The sequence below is a fragment of the Triticum aestivum genome, chromosome 2D, assembly GCF_018294505.1.
Source record: "Triticum aestivum cultivar Chinese Spring chromosome 2D, IWGSC CS RefSeq v2.1, whole genome shotgun sequence".
Classification (NCBI taxonomy): Eukaryota; Viridiplantae; Streptophyta; class Magnoliopsida; order Poales; family Poaceae; genus Triticum; species Triticum aestivum.
This window is the reverse complement of record NC_057799.1, coordinates 649,097,101-649,117,317: the sequence shown is the minus strand read 5'-3', so window position 1 is coordinate 649,117,317 and position 20,217 is coordinate 649,097,101. Positions and strand designations below refer to the sequence as shown.

The 20,217-nt window shown below is 43.7% G+C and overlaps 1 protein-coding gene across 1 annotated transcript; it reads right to left on the bottom strand.

Annotated features, from left to right (window-relative positions):
* Positions 1–12,107: 12,107 nt before the first annotated feature.
* Positions 12,108–19,830, bottom strand: LOC123056179 (probable L-type lectin-domain containing receptor kinase S.5). The gene is made up of 5 exons (XM_044479878.1): positions 19,400–19,830; positions 18,627–18,682; positions 13,334–13,441; positions 12,774–13,152; positions 12,108–12,657 (listed from the first exon to the last, which is right to left on the bottom strand). The coding sequence occupies exons 1-5, from the start codon at positions 19,828–19,830 to the stop codon at positions 12,108–12,110; spliced, it is 1,524 nt and encodes a 507-aa protein (XP_044335813.1).
* Positions 19,831–20,217: the final 387 nt, after the last annotated feature.

Below are 20,217 nucleotides of genomic sequence, written 5' to 3'. Positions count from 1 at the left end.
TGCTGGAACCACCTCTGTTTTTGCTGGAACCACCTCTGTTTTTGCTGGAACCGGTGTCGTAGGGTGCTAGGACCGGTGAACTCATGGTGGTGGATCACGATGTCACACGGCGGTCAACTACCACGACCTGCTGCAGCGTTTTTGCTGGAACGAATCCGTCGACAATGAGGCGGCGAGCGGGACTCCGGCGGCTGCGCAGGCGGGGTCAGTGATGCGATGGATTTCGGCGATCTGAGCCGCACCCTTTCCTTTTTTTTATCTCGTGCGGGTTCGGATGCGGGATGTGGGGGACAAAGCACTCCTGATCTGACGGTTGGCAGTTAGCAGAACGAACGCATGGGATGCAACCGGCCAAAATTTTCGGCCGGTGCGCCGGCTCCTATAACTGGCCAATTTACAAACATCCCGTAAGTTTTCCAGAGGAAGCATTGGAGTTGTTGTAAGGTGCTTACAAAAATAAACCAATATTTCTTAAGCACCAATACTTATTACAAAGGATAGACGCTTAATTAGACACCCTTCAATAGAGTTAAATCACCGATGCTTGAGAAAAATAGGTTTATTCTACTAAGCACCTTCCCTAAGCATACTACATTGTCCAAGGCCTAAATCCATAGCACACTTCCTTTTCTTTTTTTAAGTTTGTTTGTTTTTGAAATTTATTTTGAACAATCTTTTTCTAGTTGAATGGACGACAACCAGCTAACAAGCACGCATTTTTTTACCTGCCAACAAGTTCAAAAATACACCTTGGGACATGGATGCACATGTACCAGAATTGTTTATTAATTAATAAAAAAAATTATTTTTTTTCTAAAATATTGTTGAAACAGACATTTGTCTGGTGTATTACTCACGCGTAAAGATTCATGACGAAATGATTTTTGTGGTATTCTGAACGAATAAAAACAAAAACAATAGTATATTAATATAAGCTTACTATTCACATAATTTGTAGTTGCAATTTTGTCTTTTTGCCAATAGTAACATAAAATTTATTTTATTATGAAACTTTACACATGAGTGATACACTAGACAATGTTGTTCCGCTAAAGAACCGGAGGGAGTAAATAAAACTAAGAGCAAGCCAGGCCATTCAATTCTGGAACGATACGGCACAACTGTGTTGTTTGTCACTTCCCATGACCATGAGTTGCTAGTAGCTTTAATTAATGGCATACCTAGATTTGCTTTAGCAAAACTAATATGAAATACTTATGGTACATCTAGACATGCTTTAGCAAAACTGATATTGTTAATACATGAGGTCCAACAGACTAAAGTACAATACATGGGCTGGCATTCGAAGGGCCTGGGCCGGGATCCATGTCGGCCTGGATTCATGACTTATGGACGGCCTGTACACACTGCCGAGCCCGCCGAGCTCTGTTCTCTTATCTCCCCACCCTCAACCCCACGCCGACCGGAGTGCAGCTTGCTCCGCCGCAACTCTCCCATGAAGATGTGTCGGCATTTTCCTTAAGGAGGCAGGGACTCTCCACTGCGCGCAGGGTATAGGACGAGTTCGAGGTCAGCAACGACCACCGGCGGTGAGAGGAGGAGGAGCACGTGGGCCGCGTGTCGGCGCGTCCCCGTCATCCCCCACATTGTGTCGACGCGTCCCCGTCATCCCCCACATTGGCGTAGGCGGGCGGAAAGGCAGGTGTAGGTCCAGTTTCCAACGACAGGACGGCTGCTTCATTTTCTGGTAAGACCGGGGGGTAAAGTAATTCTGAATTTCATTTGGTGCTACAATTGACGTCTCCCTTTCTGCTCCTTTCTTCCCTATATGCATGTGTATTGAGTCAATTACCCCGATGGTGCTACAACTTGACGTAAACAATCACTTTGATGCTAGAAGTTGTGGTGTATATCGAAGTGGTGCAAAAACTTGGCATTGCCGTGCAAATACAGTGCTTATCTCTTTTGTATACGTAGTCGGTGCTGACCAGGTGCGTGGGGCCCATTGTCAGCCACTGGACCAGAGAGAATGAACATATGTTGACGTGGGAGATTTTGTCACCTATAATAAGAAGAAGTGGGTCCCGCCTGAGCAAGAACTAAATGGCAATTTTACCGGTAGGTATCGAACAAACCACTCCACCCGTTACGTTCCCTTTGTCAGTATGGATAACAATCACTTATATATAGGAGTATGACCTAAGCGCAGGCGGAGGTTAATTTATTTTATATTTTTGAGAATCTGGCGGAGGTTAAATGAGCTACGGATCTTGCAGCCTATTCTGCACCTGTTAGTTTTTCTAAAATTTTCTGTAGAAAGTATCTAAATTATAATCTCCGTAATAAAATTAGCGTTCCCTAAAAAAAAGGTAATGAAATTAACGCATGAATATTTCTGTTTATAAATATTGTACATACAAACAGAATAAACTACATTTAGAAAATTGCTCATATATTATTTAAAAATACTCATATATTTAAATAATATTTATGAATTATAATTTTTTTTGTATAACTTATAATTAAAAATTACTATTCAAAAAATTATTTTAGTTATACAGCATTTCAATAATTATACACACGTTTTTATAACTAAAAATATTCGTAATCTATAATTTAAACTGTTCATATGAATATTTATTTTATATAATTTTAATATAAGACGTGACTGCATAATATTAAGTATTCGTTAAACATATTCATTCTTATTAAATGTCTGTATTACCTAAATATTTTTCATATCATACACGGATGTACATTTAAATGTTATTATTTAATAATAATCGTTTATATGTATAACTTGTATTAACTAAATATTTTTCATATCATACACGGATGTACATTTAAATTTTTAAAAAGGAACAGGTGCAGAATGGGCCCACTATCTGTGGCTCAGATAAGCTCCGCATGCAGAAATGTTAAAACTAAGGGCCTGTTCTGAACCTCCCCCAGCTTCCCAAACTCCACAAAATTAGCTTCCGGAGCTAGCTTCTAACTTCACTTGGCGATTTCATCCATTCGGCAGCCCGTGTAGCTTCTTCCAGATTTGGCCCAGCTGGGAGCCTACTGACCTGTTGGTCGCCAATTTGGGCCAGCTCGAGGCAGCCCATATGACCCCACGCTGCATCTTTCTGTGGAGGAGGGCTGGCCACGTGCACTGCACAGAGTTGAAGCGAGGCAGGCATCGAGAGGCGTCGGGGGAATTGTTTCACGAACCGTTTTTTCAACTTAGTGGTGGCATCCCCTCGCAATTATTACCAACTCCTCACTTCTCCAATTGGTGAAGCTGGGCTTTAGCAGCTTCAACTTTTTACACTGCAGGCTCGCAACGCTCCAGGAAGCTAACTCCGCGGAGCCCAGGCGTTTTGTCCGGCTCCTCGCCCGGAGTTTGAGAAACATGGATCGGGAGGAGTTCAGAACGGGCCCTAAGAGTCTATTATCCACAGTGTGCATGCGAGCGTGATGGCTTGCAGGTTAGACAGGTTGGTATCTAGGTGTTGATTGTGGGTTCAAGACCAGGCGAAGTGGCCTCACCTTACCTTTTGTTTAGTTTAATTTTCACTCTCTTCTGGCAGGCAGGACCCACTGGTCATAGAGGTGAAAAAATTGCCACGTCAATAGTCTTTTTTGATAAAAAAAGGGAACTACTCGCTAATGGTAGTAAAACCGCCCTGCTCTTCTTGGTTAGTATGGAGAGAAGTTATCCGAAAGGTTGAAAGATGCCAACGTGAGCTAGCGTCTGCGCCAATCGATCTTCTGTAGGAGTAGGAGGTAGCACAAATCCCCTCTTTCTTTTATATCTCGAGGCGTTTTTCAAAAAATCAGGCCACACGCTCCTTCTCTTTGGCCCAATGGCTGACAGCGGGCCCCACGCGTCTAGTCAGCACCAGCTTCATATATATGCGAGATAAGCGTTGTATTTGCACGTTAATGCCAAGTTTTTGCACCACTTCTATGTACACCATAACTTCTAACACCAAAGTGATCGTTTACGTCAAGTTATAGCACCACCAGTGTAATTGACTCATGTGTATTAATGCCTTCATGCTTGACTAAAATAATATTCTGTATGCTGTGTCCAATCTCATGCCCAGCTTCCTCCCTCGCCTACGCGCCTGTATTCTGCTAACCGCTGCTCCAGATAGTTCCTATTTGACGCTCGCTCCTGGACCAGCCCAGTTAGCGATTGCGAGGGTTGTGCGGTTTTTACTTCTTCTTTTTTTTTGGTTTTCGGGTTTTCAGGTTTTCAGCGGTTTTTTCTTGTCCTCATCATTCTCTTAAGATTTTTCGCTTTTGTGGATCTCTCTTCCCTTTTCGTTTCTTGCCCTTTTTTGGTTTTTTCCTTTTTTATTATCTTGTGTCAGTTATAATATACTTTTCAAAAACATGAACATTTTTTAAAATATACTGTGAACATGTTTTCAAAACATGACGAATATTTATTCAAAATACTCAAAGAGCATATTTGTAAATAAATGATCAACATTTTAGTAACACACACTGAACATTTCTTAAATACTGTATGTACTAGTGAATAACGGGCTCCAAGGAGACACCACATCTCAACGGACACCACACTTGTATGTTGGTTACTATTTAGCCGTCAGGCTTACTAACCGGTCCAACACAATTTCGATAGTTGGACGGTCACCATGTCTAGTTTCGACACACCGGAGCCCGATAAACAACACCCCTTTAATTTCCTCGTCAAACTCGCCCCTCAACCGTTGGTCAGCTGCATCAAGAATTGCATCTCTCTCCTGACATTCCCGGACCATCTCGACTAGGCTATTTTTCGTGCCTTTATCAATTGAGGTAAGCTTTGGTTTCACGCCACATATAACCTCAAGCAACAACACACCAAAGCTGTAGACATCAGATTCCCTATTTCCTCCAACGTTCTGCCGGTATGCTGGGTCCATGTAGACTTGTGACTTAATGATGTTGTCCATCGACCGCGAGGTCATGGCATGGTTGAGTTGCATCACGAGCCCGAAGCCACACAGCTTAGCATTGAAGCCACTGTCCAACATCACATTTTCTGGCTTGATATCCCTATGCAAGATGCATTTCATACATTTAGTATGGAGGTATTCAAGACCTGAGGCTATTCCAATAAGTATGTTGTACCTGAAACACGAATGATAGATTCTCTGTCAGATAAGTAATTTGAAGGTTGTAAACTATTGGTTTCTTTCGACAAATGAAAAATAGTAATCTGAAGGTTATATCAAAAGAAAAGTTACTTTGAAGGTACAGAACACAAATCAGTGTTTAACAACCTTTTGCGCCAATCCAGAACAAAACCTGAACCTGGAGACCTTGCACTAGAATGTTCCGCATCCATATGAGCACCATGGCCGTAAAGATGAGCCTCAAGGTTGCGATCCTCCAATAGTTCATAGACAAGCAAGAGATTGTTCCTTTTGTCACACCAACCAACAAGACGTATAATATTGTGGTGGTTCAGCGGGCTCATAATATCAATCTCATTCTTAAAGGCTTCCCTGGCTTCATCTGACATTCCATGTTTATTCTTTTTTATAGCCACAGACACTTCTTGTTTCTTACCTTGTTTGTCTTGCAACGTTAATGTACCTTTATAGACTGTCCAAAAGGCACCCTCTTCAAGCTTTTGCGTTTTCGAGAAGTCATGTGTTGCTGACGCCAATTCATTGTAAGTGAACCTTTGACCATGTCCTACGAAAACAGAGAAAACAAAGTATATATATGAGACAGTGGTACCTCCTCGCTGGAAATCTATGAGACAAGCAGAACTTTGCAAAAGATGCAAAAGTGACAAGGGAGATGTGATGATGCAGTGCCTATCTTGAATAGAACATAAGGATGATTGGGGAAGGAAATGGACAAAGGACATGCACCGGATATCTTGGCCTTGCGATGCATGAACGTGCCGAAGAGTTCCATGATGCCACCGCGTGGGACTGGTGGTGGTGGTGGTGGCGGCGTCATAACCGGACTATTTTTTGGAGGTGGACGCGGACATGGTGTTGAAGATCCAATATAAGATTGGGTTAGGAAAGGTGGTGGAGATGGAGTTGTAGGTGGAGCTGATGCTACAGGTTCAACAACATTTGAAGAGGAATCAAGTGGCGGTGATGGATCTTGTTCATAAGAATTAATATTTTCAATATTTTTTTCGGTCTGGTCAAGGTCGTGTATGATATCCACTATGCTAGGCCTTTTGTGTCTGTCGATCTCCATGCAGGTCAGTGCAATCTCAGTGCATCTTTTCACTTGCTGGCACAGTGCCTCTAGTGACTCGGGAGAACTCCATGGTGTTTGCAACCTTTTTCTCCAATTTCCTTGTACCTGTGTAATAGAAATGTAAAGTTATATTTACAACATTAACATGGTCCTTTTGTCCAGTCGAAGAGATAACTTTCTTACTTGATCAAGAAACTGTTTGTACGGAATTTCAGCGTATATTGTCTGGCCGTTAGGCCCAGCAATTATCTTGGTCATTACAACACCCAAGCTAAATATGTCTAACTTCTTTGAGACCTTGCTTTCAGATAAGTATTCTGGTGCCATGTATCCACTGCACATGGCATCATAAATATTATATATACAGTTTCATTAGAAATGGCTTCATTATAGGAGGCATTTACTTACAGAGTTCCTGCAATAGGACTTTGTGTTATCCTGGTTTGTTCTTCACCGACGAGCTTGGACAAACCAAAATCTGCCAGTTTTGGTGTCATGTTTTCATCTAAAAGTATATTATCTGGTTTTAGGTCAAGATGATAAAATGGTTTTTCGAATCCTTCATGAAGGTATTTTAATCCTTCACATGCCCCTTTGATAATGTTGTAACGTGTTTGCCAATCAAGTCCATTACATTCATCTGCCAATTTATTATACAAAAAGGTTGTCAGTGGAATCCAGAAATAGACTACATTTTTCTTGGCATGCCTAATAAGTGTGTATATAATATAACTGAAGGTGGAGCGGCCTCTTTACCAGACAGATGCTTTTGAAGGCTTCCCTTTGGCATATACTCGAAGCAAAGTGCTTTATATGTTGTTTCACCAAAAACAACTCTTCCTTCAAACTGTATATGTTGACGTTGTGTTTCATAGCAGTAGCCAACAAACCGTACAATGTTAGGATGCTTTAGCATCATAAGGTTGTCAAACTCATGTATGAATTGTTTGTCATCAATTGTTTGCATGCTGTTATGAAGCAGCTTCACTGCAATATCTCCTCTGTCGTCGTGCACACCCTGCTCAAGATGTATTATCAGCACATAATATCGTACGTGTCAAGCAGAAAATGTAAGTATCAAGCTTTGTTTATTGCCTATGTGTCGCACATTTTTGGTACAAACAATGTGTCATGAATGAATCTTACCCTGTAAACTTTTCCATAGGCCCCATGTCCAAGTACTCGCTCCTCAGAGAAATTATTCGTGATTTTTTCTAATAACTTCAGCGGCATACTTGTTGGCTCCATGGCTTCGCAGCGTGACATTTCGTCAGTGGGGTTGTCTTTGCTGGTAGTGGTACAACTTAAATCCTTACGCCCGACCAACTTAAAACTTGAATTAAGAATTGTAACAAATATATCGATATGCGGGTCAATCAAGCGCCAATGCGGCGCATCATGATAATGAAATGACAGCCATAAGGGATCTGGATCAAGTGTGGTCATCAGATGTATAAAGCTAGCTGCGTCAGAACCTGTAATCTAGGTAGCTAGCTAGCTTGAGGGGTGTTGGAAAGAAGGCAAACCAGAGAGAAGGATGTAGCACTAACGTGGAGCTGGAGCTTGTGGTGGACAAATGGAGACCTGCCTGCAATTGCAGCGCTCCATCGAAGCCTCCAGGAGATGTCATGTCTCGTCACTAGGCTTCCTTTCCACTGGACGGGAGAAATGAAGATGGTCGTGGGTGTGTGATGGGTCTGGCTATTATACCATCTTTGTCAACGCCAAGGGTTGGGTTAGGTGGAGGCTACGGTTGAATGTTTCTGTGGTTTAGAGATAATTTGTCAAGATCAACAGTAGGACACACTAGGTAGTTAATTAATCTAACACGCCGATGTATTAATTAACTTAAAATTAACAAAAATATTACCTACATGAATAAACAAATGGAGCATTGGATTTAATATAAGGAAAGAAAATTATCATTGCAACTAGCAACAAGCCCTACTGAGATAATACTACTTCTAGCCAAGTTTTTGCATCTACTAATAAATGATGACCCATACATGTCTTGCATTATTTGGCAAGCAACCGAAACAAGTTCCTCTTTTCTGTATGGACCAACGAATCACTGTACGTAATTTTTTTTATCCGACCAAACTCTATTGAATAGGAAGACTTTGGCACAGCATACCAAGTCTTGGTACCCTTCTCTAGTTCATATTATGTATGCAGATGCCTAGTTGTCATGCTTTGTTGTTTAGCTAGGCAACTTGCACACAAGTTGGTCTTGTTTGTACGTATATCTACTAATTGTTCTGAATAAAGTAGAAAGACTTCATACAAGATGAGAAGTCTTGATATACGAATCCATTTTTTTTACATTTTTTTATATTTTACGTCCCATTCAACAAAACTGAAATCAACTTTTGTGTGGCGTTCTTGCCCAATTACCATTTTATATTCTGAAACTGCCTAGCAACTTCATATAGTATATTTCAACTTGTATCCCGAGTTCTCCCGAGTCCTCCCGAGTCGCCCCCGTGCGGCGGCTGGGAGGCCCCAAATCCCGTCCCCCCGACTCCCCCTCTCGTCCTCCTCGTCCCTCGCCGCCGCCCGAGGGCGCGGCCAGGCAAAGCCTTGCCGTCGCCGGCGGCGGCGGGGACTAGGTGCCCTCCCGCTCGTGAGGAGCTGGCGCGGGCCGGCGCCCCCGGGCCGGAGCGTGGCGTGCGTCTGGACGTCACGACGGGGGATTTGCGGACGCTCCGGCAATCCCATTCCCCATGGCAGGCGGTTTCAAGATCTGGGGCGCCACGGTCGCCAGGGACGCCGGCGGCGTGACCAGATCGGCGGCGGCGCAGCCGGATCTGGGCTCAGGCGTGAGCTTGGTCTTCGGGTCACGGTCGGCGCGATGGCGAGTGCGACACGTTGGCAGCTGGACGGATCTGCGGGATTCCATCTGTGTCTGGCCCTTGACAACCCGGGCAACTCTGGGGGAAACCCTAGATCTCCATGGGATCGAGCGATGGCGATGCTCTTGCGCCGTAGTCCCTCTTCAGGGCATCGTTTTGGAGTTTGCTACGGTCGAAGGAACCAGTGAGGCCAGCGGCGTACGCCCGGTGACGCAACTGCCGATGAAAATCGCGCCGACTACGGTCATGGCGGACGATGGCGGCGTCTTTGACGTCGTTTCCTTGTCGAGGCATCGTTGTTGCAGTTGGCGTCATCAGGCTCGGGATGCTCCGGGGGAAACCCTAGATCTGGGTCTCCCGGATCGGACGATGATGGCGTTCTTAGTAGCGCTTTCCCTCATGGGGGCATCGTTTTGGAGCAAGTGATGGCTGGAGGAGACAAGAGGAGGAGCGGTGCTTCATCACACACATTGATGGTGTCGGATCTCGATGGCATGGCGCTCTGGAGATTAGGCGTCTGATGTGGGATGATGGACTCGCGCAGGAGGTCGACGCTGTCTAGCGTCGTGGTGGCATCGGCTGCAGCTAGACCGGGCAACGTTCATGCAACAGTACAGCTCTGAAGATAGATTGGTGGCAGGTGGCTGTGGCGGCCTCATACCTGGCAGGCATCCTGGTTGAGGAGCACGCCGGACTGGTGGGTGCCCATACCCGGCAGGCGTCCTGGTTGGGACCTCAGGTCTTACATGTTAGGTTTGGCTGCGAGGTCTGTTTGGTATTAGGCCCAGACTATCAGCATCCCTTCATCAATTGGATAGGAGTAACGACACTTTTGTTGCCTAGACGGTGGCTTCAGTCTTACTATTGTATGACTTTGTAAGGTCTTGTGTAAATAATTAATAAAGTGGCTGCATGCATCGTCCAGATGCAGAGGCCGGGGGTCCTCCTCCATTTCTAAAAAAAAATACCGAGAAGACAAACCAACAAGTGGACGAACTATTAGACAATTGGATTTTAATTCAAGCCCAAGAATTGCATCACTTACAGTACGTACTACAATTATCTTATTCATTATGCGTGGCATATGTTAGTTATACACTCCTCTCGTGAAAAGCATCTAATTATAAACAACTTTCTGTAATGGGTCATCGTCAAGTCTTATCCTTTCATCCATTGGTGGAGAGATCCAAAGTCCAAACCACTCTATTTACAAAATTTCGCGCTACTGCAAAGTAGGAGAATACCGTGTCACGGATAAACTGGTGGAGTACAGCACACATCAAGACCTTAACATTTATTGTCTAGAACTAATGTATGATATTTTTTGTCGGATTATCATTTTTTTTCTACAAGTCATATTTTCCCAAGGATAACATAAAGAAGAATAATGAGCAATGTGTTCGCTGCCTTCATTCACTGAACATACAAATACGTATACAACAGGGAGTGCCCTACATGCAGGGCAAGATAGTTAGGAGCGACGTGCTAGGGATCGCCCTGAAGACTAGGACTCACCAGTACAGAGAGTAACCTTACAAGATGTACAAACGTGACACTTCAACACATAAGCAATGTAGGAGATGTTCTAAAGGAAAATAGAGTGGTTGTATTGTACTACCAGAATCGACCAGTTTGCCGACTGCTGCCCAGATCTGGCTGGACTTGATGACTGGAACAGATTAAAGATGTGGGCACAAGGGGCATTACAAAATTTGCTTTCCAAGTTCTTTTTTCATTTTATTACTAATCTGTTCATGCCATGGCGTGCATGCATTTTAGCATATACTCAAAACGTTCCTGCGCAGAAGAATGATTGCTCACTTATCCTGGAATTAACGTTAACAATTAGTTAATATAACCCCTACACGTCACGCAACATGGATCCAGAGACCTAGCCAGCAAAACATTTATGCCTAGCACAAACCAGTAGCTAGCGCCGCACCTCAAATCTTATTTCTAGCTCCACCGACAGCCTGTAGTCATGCAAGGGCTTCTCAAAAGGAAAAAAAAAAGCTAGCAAGAGAGGGCGAGAGTCCACCGCGCGAGCATGGCGCAGTTGGACATGGACAAGACCGTGAAGGGCAGGCTGAGGAACGTCAAGCATGAGCTGATCAGCATGCACGCTTTCCTTGGAGATGTCTTCGGCATTGCCACCGGACCAGCTTACATCATATTCTAACCAGGCAAACCTCTTTTCCATTAGTTTATCAACAGAACTAACTAGTTCGTACATGCAGCAAAAAGGGATGGAAAAGAGAGTAAGGTGTTGGGGCACTAGTAGGGAAGCCACTGCAGGTACTAGCTAGCAGAAGCTAAATGATTACAACCAAGAGTAGCCACGCAAAACAACCAGCTCGAACATCACATGGAGACAACTATGCAGTTCATCCTCGACAGAATCCGGGTGCCGCTAGATGAATGGAAGGGGCGCCTCACAACCGCGGCAGGGAGAAGGGTTTTGGTTAGGTGTGTTAGAACTGACAGCCTGGGCCAGCATCTCTTTGGGCCGGATTCCATGACTGTATAGGGAAAAGAGACCCGGTGTAACTACTGCCTAGGCCTTCCTCCTTGTTCGTTGTGCCCGATTCAGCTCGCAGCAGCATGCAGAGCATAGAGATCAGTGAGGAGGTGCATGGGGGTCAGCGGGAGTGTGGCAGGGGGATCAGCGCATCCCCATTGTTCCCTACGCCGGCAACGATGCGAGGAAGTGGGAGTATTCATAACATCCATTTCACATCGATAAATTAATAATGCACGAGATAAAAAAGGGTAGCAAGGTTGATTGGATTTGGATTTAAGATGATAACATGATTTGTTGAATCACAAGATAGACGACAGTTACAAATTGTCATAGACTCATAGGTTACATGAATGCATACACAATGTTGGATCAATCCCATTGTTGAGTAGAGAGATCCCAAATAGGCACACGCCACGCAGCGCACGCATGGTGACCTATATCATTTGGTAATAATAACAATGAAATAGCTTCCATTGTACATACCATGTAAGGCTTCACTGCACGAGGGCTGCCCTGTGAGCATCTTTACCTATCTTTGTTGGGACTCAAACCACAACATATGAGTCACGCAAGCCTGATAATTTGGACAACACAATTTGGATAGTTGGACGATCACCGCGGTTTGTTTTCACACAATGGAGCCCGATCAACAGTGCTCCTTTTATTTGGTCATCAAACTTTCCCCTCAAATGTTGGTCGGCTGCATTAAGAATTGCATTCTTCTTCTCATATTCCCGGACCATCTCGATGAGGCTGTTTTTTGTGTCTCTGTCAATCGGGATCAGTTTTGGCTTCACACCACATACAACCTCAAGCAACAACACACCGAAGCTGTAGACATCTGATTCCCTAATAACCTTGCCGTTTTCCTCAAATGAAGGGTCCATGTAGGCTGGTGTTCCAATGATGTTCCCAGTCGAGCGTGAGGTTACGGCATGGGTGAGTTGCGTCACCAGGCCGAAGTCACATAGTTTAGCATTGAAGTCCCTGTCCAGCATCACATTACCTGGCTTGATGTCTCTATGCAGGACGGTTTTCACACATTTATTATGGAGGTAATCAAGACCCGAGGCTATTCCAACCAGTATGTTGTACCTGAAACACGGTCAGTGCATTCCATGTCAGTTAAGTAATTTGAAGTTTATAAACCCAGGATTTCTTTTGATGAATGGGAAAAATGTAATATGAAGGTTATGTTTGTGTTTAACTACCTTTGGCGCCAATCTAGAACTAAACCTGAACCCGAAGACACACTAGCACCACCGCCGTAAAGCCGATCCTCAAGGTTGCGATCCTCCACTAGTTCATAGACAAGCAAGAGACTGCTCCTGTTGTCGCACCAACCCACAAGACGTATAATATTGAGATGGTTCAACGGTTTCATAATATCAACCTCATTCTTAAAGGCAGCCCTTGATTCATCTGACACAACATTTAAATTCTTTTTTATAGCCACTTCCACTTCTTCATCTTGCAGCATCACTGCCCCTTTATAGACAACTCCAAAGGCACCCTGTCCAAGCTTTCGTCCGTCAGCGAATTCGCGTGTTGCAGACGCCAATTCCCGGTAAGTGAACTCTCGAATATGCCCTATTAGAACAAAATAGTATAATTATATATAACATACATGGCAGAGTGCCAACTTATTATAATGTGGACATTTTTCTCTAAAAACTTGATCAAAGTTTGCAAAATTGGACTACTGAATAAATTTATAGGCACTATATTATGGAACGAAGAGAGTATAATTCACCAAAAGGATCACATGAACCTCTTCTGCACTGACTCCGTAACTTTAGCACCTTCCAAATCAGAGCTGCTAAACAAGCCAACATAATCAGACCAACTACAGATCCCACCACGCCAATAGTCAGAGAACCTGCATAAGGGAGAGTTATGAGGACATCTACCACAAATAAGGTAGAGACGACTTCATACAGAGTTTGCTCTTAAGAAAATTGAGTCGTTTGTCAAGATTTCCCCCATTCCAAAATACAAGGTGTATTATTGTAAAGTCACACCTTCTACGGTTGAGAAAATTTTAGGAAAAAAAATCAACAACTTGAATACCAAATAAATGAAATTCAAAAATATATTTGACGATCGATCTAATTATACTAATTTGGCATTGTAGAAATTGATGATTTTTCTATAAATTTAGTCCATCATAGAAAATTTGACTTTTGAAAAGAAAATAACCGGATGGAGTATCCGGTTATTTTTTATTTCCAATAGGCGGTTTTTCAAAATACAAGAAATATTACATTCAGATAAAAAATGGTAGAGTAATATTCTTTTGGCTGCCGCTCTGCTGCCATTCTTTTACTAATCACTAAAAAACTCTACTCCCTCTATTTCGAAATAGCATGTGTACCAGGGTAAAGCCCATACGTTATTATGGAAAGTAATTTTAGTTGTGTTATTTTAAAAAAGTTACATATAAAATATGTATTTTTACGCATAGAGTTACAAAGTTTAAATATTGTTGAAGTGGATAAACAAATTGAACTTTTAAATTTTGGTAACATTGGATTTGTAGAACAGTTATGGCAATCTCAATGGTTACATCAATTAGGAAGTTATAAAGTGAATTTTGTAACGTGTTAAACTAACAATTATTGTGCTTTTCATTCCTTTCTAACATCCAATGGGAAAGTTACATCAATTAGGAAGTTATGAAGTCAACACAAAACCCAATGACATCCTTTGTTTGATGGCCCATGGAGATGCCTCCTTCTGGCCTAGCGCGGTTACGGACATATTTCTTTAGGACTCCCATGAACCTCTCAAAGGGGAACATATTGTGTAGAAATACGGGCCCCAGAATGACAATCTCGTCGACTAGATGAACTAGGACGTGCGTCATGATATTGAAGAAGGATGGTGGGAACACCAGCTCGAAACTGACAAGACATTGCGCCACATCACTCCTTAGCCTTGGTATGATCTCTGGATCGATCACCTTCTGAGAGATTGCATTGAGGAATGCACATAGCTTCACAATGGCTAATCGGACGTTTTCCGGTAGAAGCCCCCTCAATGCAACCGGAAGCAGTTGCGTCATAATCACGTGGCAGTCATGAGACTTTAGGTTCTGAAACTTTTTCTCTGGCATATTTATTATTCCCTTTATATTCGACGAGAAGCCAGTCGGGACCTTCATACTGAGCAGGCATTCAAAGAAGATTTCTTTCTCTTCTTTCGTAAGAGCGTAGCTGGCAGGACCTTCATACTGCTTCGGAGGCATGCCGTCTTTTTCGTGCAAACGTTGCAGGTCCTCCCGTGCCTCAGGTGTATCTTTTGTCTTCCCATACACGCCCAAGAAGCCTAGCAGGTTCACGCAAAGGTTCTTCGTCACGTGCATCACGTCGATTGAAGAGCGGACCTCTAGCTCTTTCCAGTAGGGTAGGTCCCAAAATATAGATTTCTTCTTCCACATGGGTGCGTGTCCCTCAGCGTCATTCGGAACAGCTAGTCCGCCGGGACCCTTTCCAAAGATTACGTGTAAATCATTGACCATAGCAAGTACGTGATCACCGGTACGCATGGCGGGCTTCTTCCGGTGATCCGCCTCGCCTTTGAAATGCTTGCCTTTCTTTCGACATTGATGGTTGGTCGGAAGAAATGGACGATGGCCCAGGTACACATTCTTCCTGCTTTTGTCCAGGTATATACTTTCAGTGTCATCTAAACAGTGCGTGCATGCGTGGTATCCCTTGTTTATCTGTCCTGAAAGGTTACTGAGAGCGGGCCAATCGTTGATGGTTACAAACAGCAACGCGTGCAGGTTAAATTCCTCCTGTTTGTGCTCATCCCACGTACGTTCACCGTTTCCATTCCACAGCTGTAAAAGTTCTTCAACTAATGGCCTTAGGTACACATCAATGTCGTTGCCGGGTTGCTTAGGGCCTTGGATGAGAACTGGCATCATAATGAACTTCCGCTTCATGCACATCCAAGGAGGAAGGTTATACATACATAGAGTCATGGGCCAGGTGCTGTGATTGCTGCTCTGCTCCCCGAAAGGATTAATGCCATCCGCGCTTAAACCAAACCATACGTTCCTTGGGTCAGCTGCAAACTCAGCCCAGTACTTTCTCTCGATTTTTCTCCACTGCGACCCGTCAGCGGGTGCTCTCAACTTCCCGTCTTTCTTACGGTCCTCACTGTGCCATCGCATCAACTTGGCATGCTCTTCGTTTCTGAACAGACGTTTCAACCGTGGTATTATAGGAGCATACCACATCACCTTCGCAGGAACCCTCTTCCTGGGGGCTCGCCGTCAACATTACCAGGGTCATCTCGTCTGATCTTATACCGCAATGCACCGCATACCGGGCATGCGTTCAGATCCTTGTACGCACCGCGGTAGAGGATGCAGTCATTAGGGCATGCATGTATCTTCTGCACCTCCAATCCTAGAGGGCATACGACCTTCTTTGCTGCGTATGTACTGTCGGGCAATTCGTTATCCTTTGGAAGCTTCTTCTTCAATATTTTCAATAGCTTCTCAAATCCTTTGTCAGGCATAGCATTCTCTGCCTTCCACTGCAGCAATTCCAGTACGGTACCGAGCTTTGTGTTGCCATCTTCGCAATTGGGGTACAACCCTTTTTTGTGATCCTCTAACATGCGATCGAACTTCAGCTTCTCCTTTTGACTTTCGCATTGCGTCCTTGCATCGACAATGACCCGGCGGAGATCATCATCATCGGGCACTGGTTCCTCTTGATCTTCAGCAGCTTCCCCCCTTGCAGCATCATTGGGCACATCGTCTGGTTCCTCTTCATCTTCAGCAGCTTCCCCCGTTGCATCATCACCGTATTCAGGGGGCACATAGTTGTCATCGTCCTCTTCTTCTTCGCCGTCTTCCATCATAACCCCCATTTCTCCGTGCCTCGTCCAAACATTATAGTGTGGCATGAAACCCTTGTAAAGCAGGTGGGTGTGAAGGATTTTCCGGTCAGAGTAAGACTTCGTATTGTTTGCCTCAGCCACTTCGAGAAAATCATGCACACCCTTAATGTACTCGGAGGTGTGTCTGTCACTGTACATCCATTGCCGGTTCATCTGCGTGCATTATATATAATTAAGTGTGTCAAAAACCATTACAGAACATCATAAATAGATAATTAAGTGACCAAATTAATAGAAGTTCATCATCACATTAGAACCAAAGTACATACATAGTTCTCATCTAACAACATATATATAGCTCTCCAGAACATCTAATTAATTAAACCATACATTGAAACTATGTAAAACATTTCAATGCGAAAACAAATGCGATCATAATCGCAACCAAGGTAACAATTGATCCAACGGCATAATGATACCAAGCCTCGGTATAAATGTCATATTTTCTAATCTTTCTAATCTTCAAGCGCATTGCATCCATCTTGATCTTGTGATCATCGACGACATCCGCAACATGCAACTCCAATATCATCTTTTACTCCTCAATTTTTTTATTTTTTCCTTCAAGTAATTGTTTTCTTCTTCAACTAAATTTAACCTCTCGACAATAGGGTCGGTTAGAATTTCCGGTTCAACCACCTCCTAGATAAATAAAATCTATGTCACGTTGGTCGGTATATTTGTCATAAACAATAAATGAACCAAATAGTTATAAAAAGATAATATATACCACATCCAAATCATAGACAGGACGAGGGCTGACGGGGGCGGATACCAAAACCATCGCACTATGTAATAAGAAGGAATAATAAAAGTAACAAAATTAGACAAGTAACTATCTAAGGTAAGAATTTTTTCCTTTCAGAAAGAAGATAAGAACAAGAGGCTCACCACGGTGGTGCTGGCGACGAGATCGGCGCGGGCGATCGACGGTGGTGAAGACGGGGACGGGACGTGAAGGACCGCTAAACCTAGACAAATCTCGGGGAAAATGGAGCTCGGAGGTCGAGTTTCGAGAGGAGAAAGATTAACTAGTGTGGCTCAGACATTTCATCGAACACCTCATGTGCATAGGAGGTGATCATCGAACACCTCTGGAGTGCTCTGCTGTGGCGATGGGGTATATATAGGGAACTCATTGGTCCCGGTTCGTGGCATCAACCGGGACCAAAGCTGGAACTGGCGCGGTGCGGTGGGATGTTTAGTCCCACCTCGCTAGCCGAGAGGCTTCGACAGTGGTTTATAAGCGCAGCTGCGCTGACCACTTCGAGCTCCTCTCAAATGCAGGCTTACGGGCCTATTCTGTCACTATTTGCCTGTGGACCTACTGGGCCTGAATCCTGGCCCATGGATGGGTTTCTAGTCGTATTCAGGCCGTGGTGGCCCAGTAGGTGGCATAATTTTTTTCCTCTGTTTTTTTTCTCTTTTGCTTTATTTGTTTTGTTTTGTTTCTACTTACAACAAAAAACTTATTTATTTTATTTCTAATTACTTATGTATTTTACTTTAATTATTTTATTTTTATTTATTTTACTGCTGCTATTTTTATTTATTTTACTGCTGCTATTTTTACTTAATTTATTAAGGTTTATTTATTGTAGTTACTATAGTTTATTTTATTTTATTTTATTAAGGTTTATTTAGTTTTATTTATTTTATTAAGGTTTATTTATTTTATAAATATATAAAAATGAACATAGATGCGCTTATAGAGAAAATTCAACCTAAATTCATAATAAATTTCTATGAAATTTACTATGAATTTAGGTCAAATTTCCTGTATAAGGGCATCTATTTTCACTTTAAGAGAAGCTCAACAAGGCAGATAGGGACGGCCTTATAAACTGATGTGAGCGCCCTTCGGTTGGCGAGGTGGGACTAACAGGCCTTTAGTCCCGGTTTGTGGTAGGAACCAGGACTAAAGGGTGGTGGGCCAGGAGCGTGGTCCATTGGTCCCGGTTTGTCCCACCAACCGGGACCAAAGGATCCGGACGAACCGGGACCAATGCCCCCACGAGGCCCGGCAGGTCCCTGGCCGCGCGAACCGGGCTCCCATTAGTCCCGGTTCGTGACTGAATCGGGGCTAATGTGAAAACTGTCATGTGACCTAAGCCCCTTTTCCTACAAGTGACTGCCCTTAAAAAGACCTTGTACCAAGTAACATGTTTCCTTATCCCATATATCATCAATGACAAATAAGCACCTATCCACACCAGAAAGCAAGACACTTGAATCAACAAACATGAAAAATCTGATTAATTAAACCCCAAATGCAGAGTGAGAAGTCATGGAAGAGAGGAACATGGAGGTGCATGAGATTTACCAAAAACTTGATTCATTGTAAAATGTTTATATTACAATGTTGAGTTTTTGAGAAGGGGAGCCTTGGCGCAGCGGTAAAGCTGTTGCCTTGTGACCATGAGATCACGAGTTCGAGTCCTGAAAACAGCCTCTTGCAGAAATGTAGGGAAAGACTGCGTACTATAGACCCAAAGTGGTCTTGTGCTTGCGCACAATTCTGCTTGTTGTTTTTTTTCAGGTGGGACAATACTGCTTGTTGTTAACATGGTATTATCGGTGTCATCACAAAGTTAAATATACAGTTTGCAATGAGTCTCCTGTCACTTACACATTAGCAATTTATAATCATGCAACCAGCCAACCACACAATGAATGTTAGAAAGAACAGATAAATAATGACCCATCTAATGATTGTTGGCAATGTGATGTTAGCAATTAATTTAGATTTCACTATTTATCCATGGCGTATGTGCGGTTATGAATTCATAATTTCTGTAACAGTCATTTATGTAGACTATGTATTCTCTTAGTATGTTACACTTTACTGAGATGGTAGATGGCATTCATCAACTCACGCGGCTAGCAAGGATAGATCTATGGGAATAGAAACCATGCGTACCTCTTATCCACCAGGAAGTTCTGCAACTGGCTGATTAGCTCGTGTTGGTCTGGTTTGTGACCACAAATATCTATGTGAAATTCTTCGAAGATGTCCACCAGAACCTTCATCACGTCAGCTCTCAGACCAATGTGGACAAAAGCCTCACAATGGAAACCCCCTTTGATCTTGTCATAGACTGCTTGAGCAAGGACGGTCTTGCCCATTCCCCCCATCCCGAGAATGGAGACATGATCACACTTGGACAGCTTGTTGGTTAGCTCAGCAACTGGCCCGTCCATGCCAACAAGCAGGCCTTCCGTGCTGTAGTTGACAAAGGTACGAGGGTCCAATGAGGAAGTACGTTGCAGGGAAATCATACCAGTATATCGGCTGTGCCGTTGATGCATCCCACTAAACTTGTTGAGTGTTTTTGTGATGTAGCTGGCCATCTCACTTTTTAATTTTCCGCTTCCTCATGACAGGAAGAAAGGTGTCCTTGGTCGAGTCAATGCGCGCTATGAAGGAGTGGAGGCGTGTCTCGATGGCACGATAAAGCTCCCTGACCTCGCGAGCCATGAGCATCACACTCCATTCGAGCTGGCCCGGCGGCATGCTGGATACATCATCAAGGAAATCGTGCATGCTGCTCAGCTTGGCCTCCAGGCTCCACAGCTTGTCCTTCACGGTCTTGTCCAGGCCCCAGTCATGCTGGAGCAGCTTATCTAGAGACGGCACCGCTGAGCCGACCTCCAACGCCATGCTTGATCTCCCGGTGGACTCTCACCCTCGCTTGCTAGCTAATTTCTTCTCCTCTCTTTTCCTATTGCTCTCTCTAT

Excerpts from the sequence above, each read along its gene's own strand:
- LOC123056179 (XM_044479878.1), bottom strand. The coding sequence starts at position 19,830 with ATGGCCAGCTACATCACAAAAACACTCAACAAGTTTAGTGGGATGCAT. Across the intron at positions 13,442-18,626 it reads AACATGTTACTTGGTACAAG|GTTCTCTGACTATTGGCGTG; the intron begins GTCTTTTTAAGG and ends TCCCTTATGCAG. Across the intron at positions 12,658-12,773 it reads GTTCTAGATTGGCGCCAAAG|GTACAACATACTGGTTGGAA; the intron begins GTAGTTAAACAC and ends ACCGTGTTTCAG.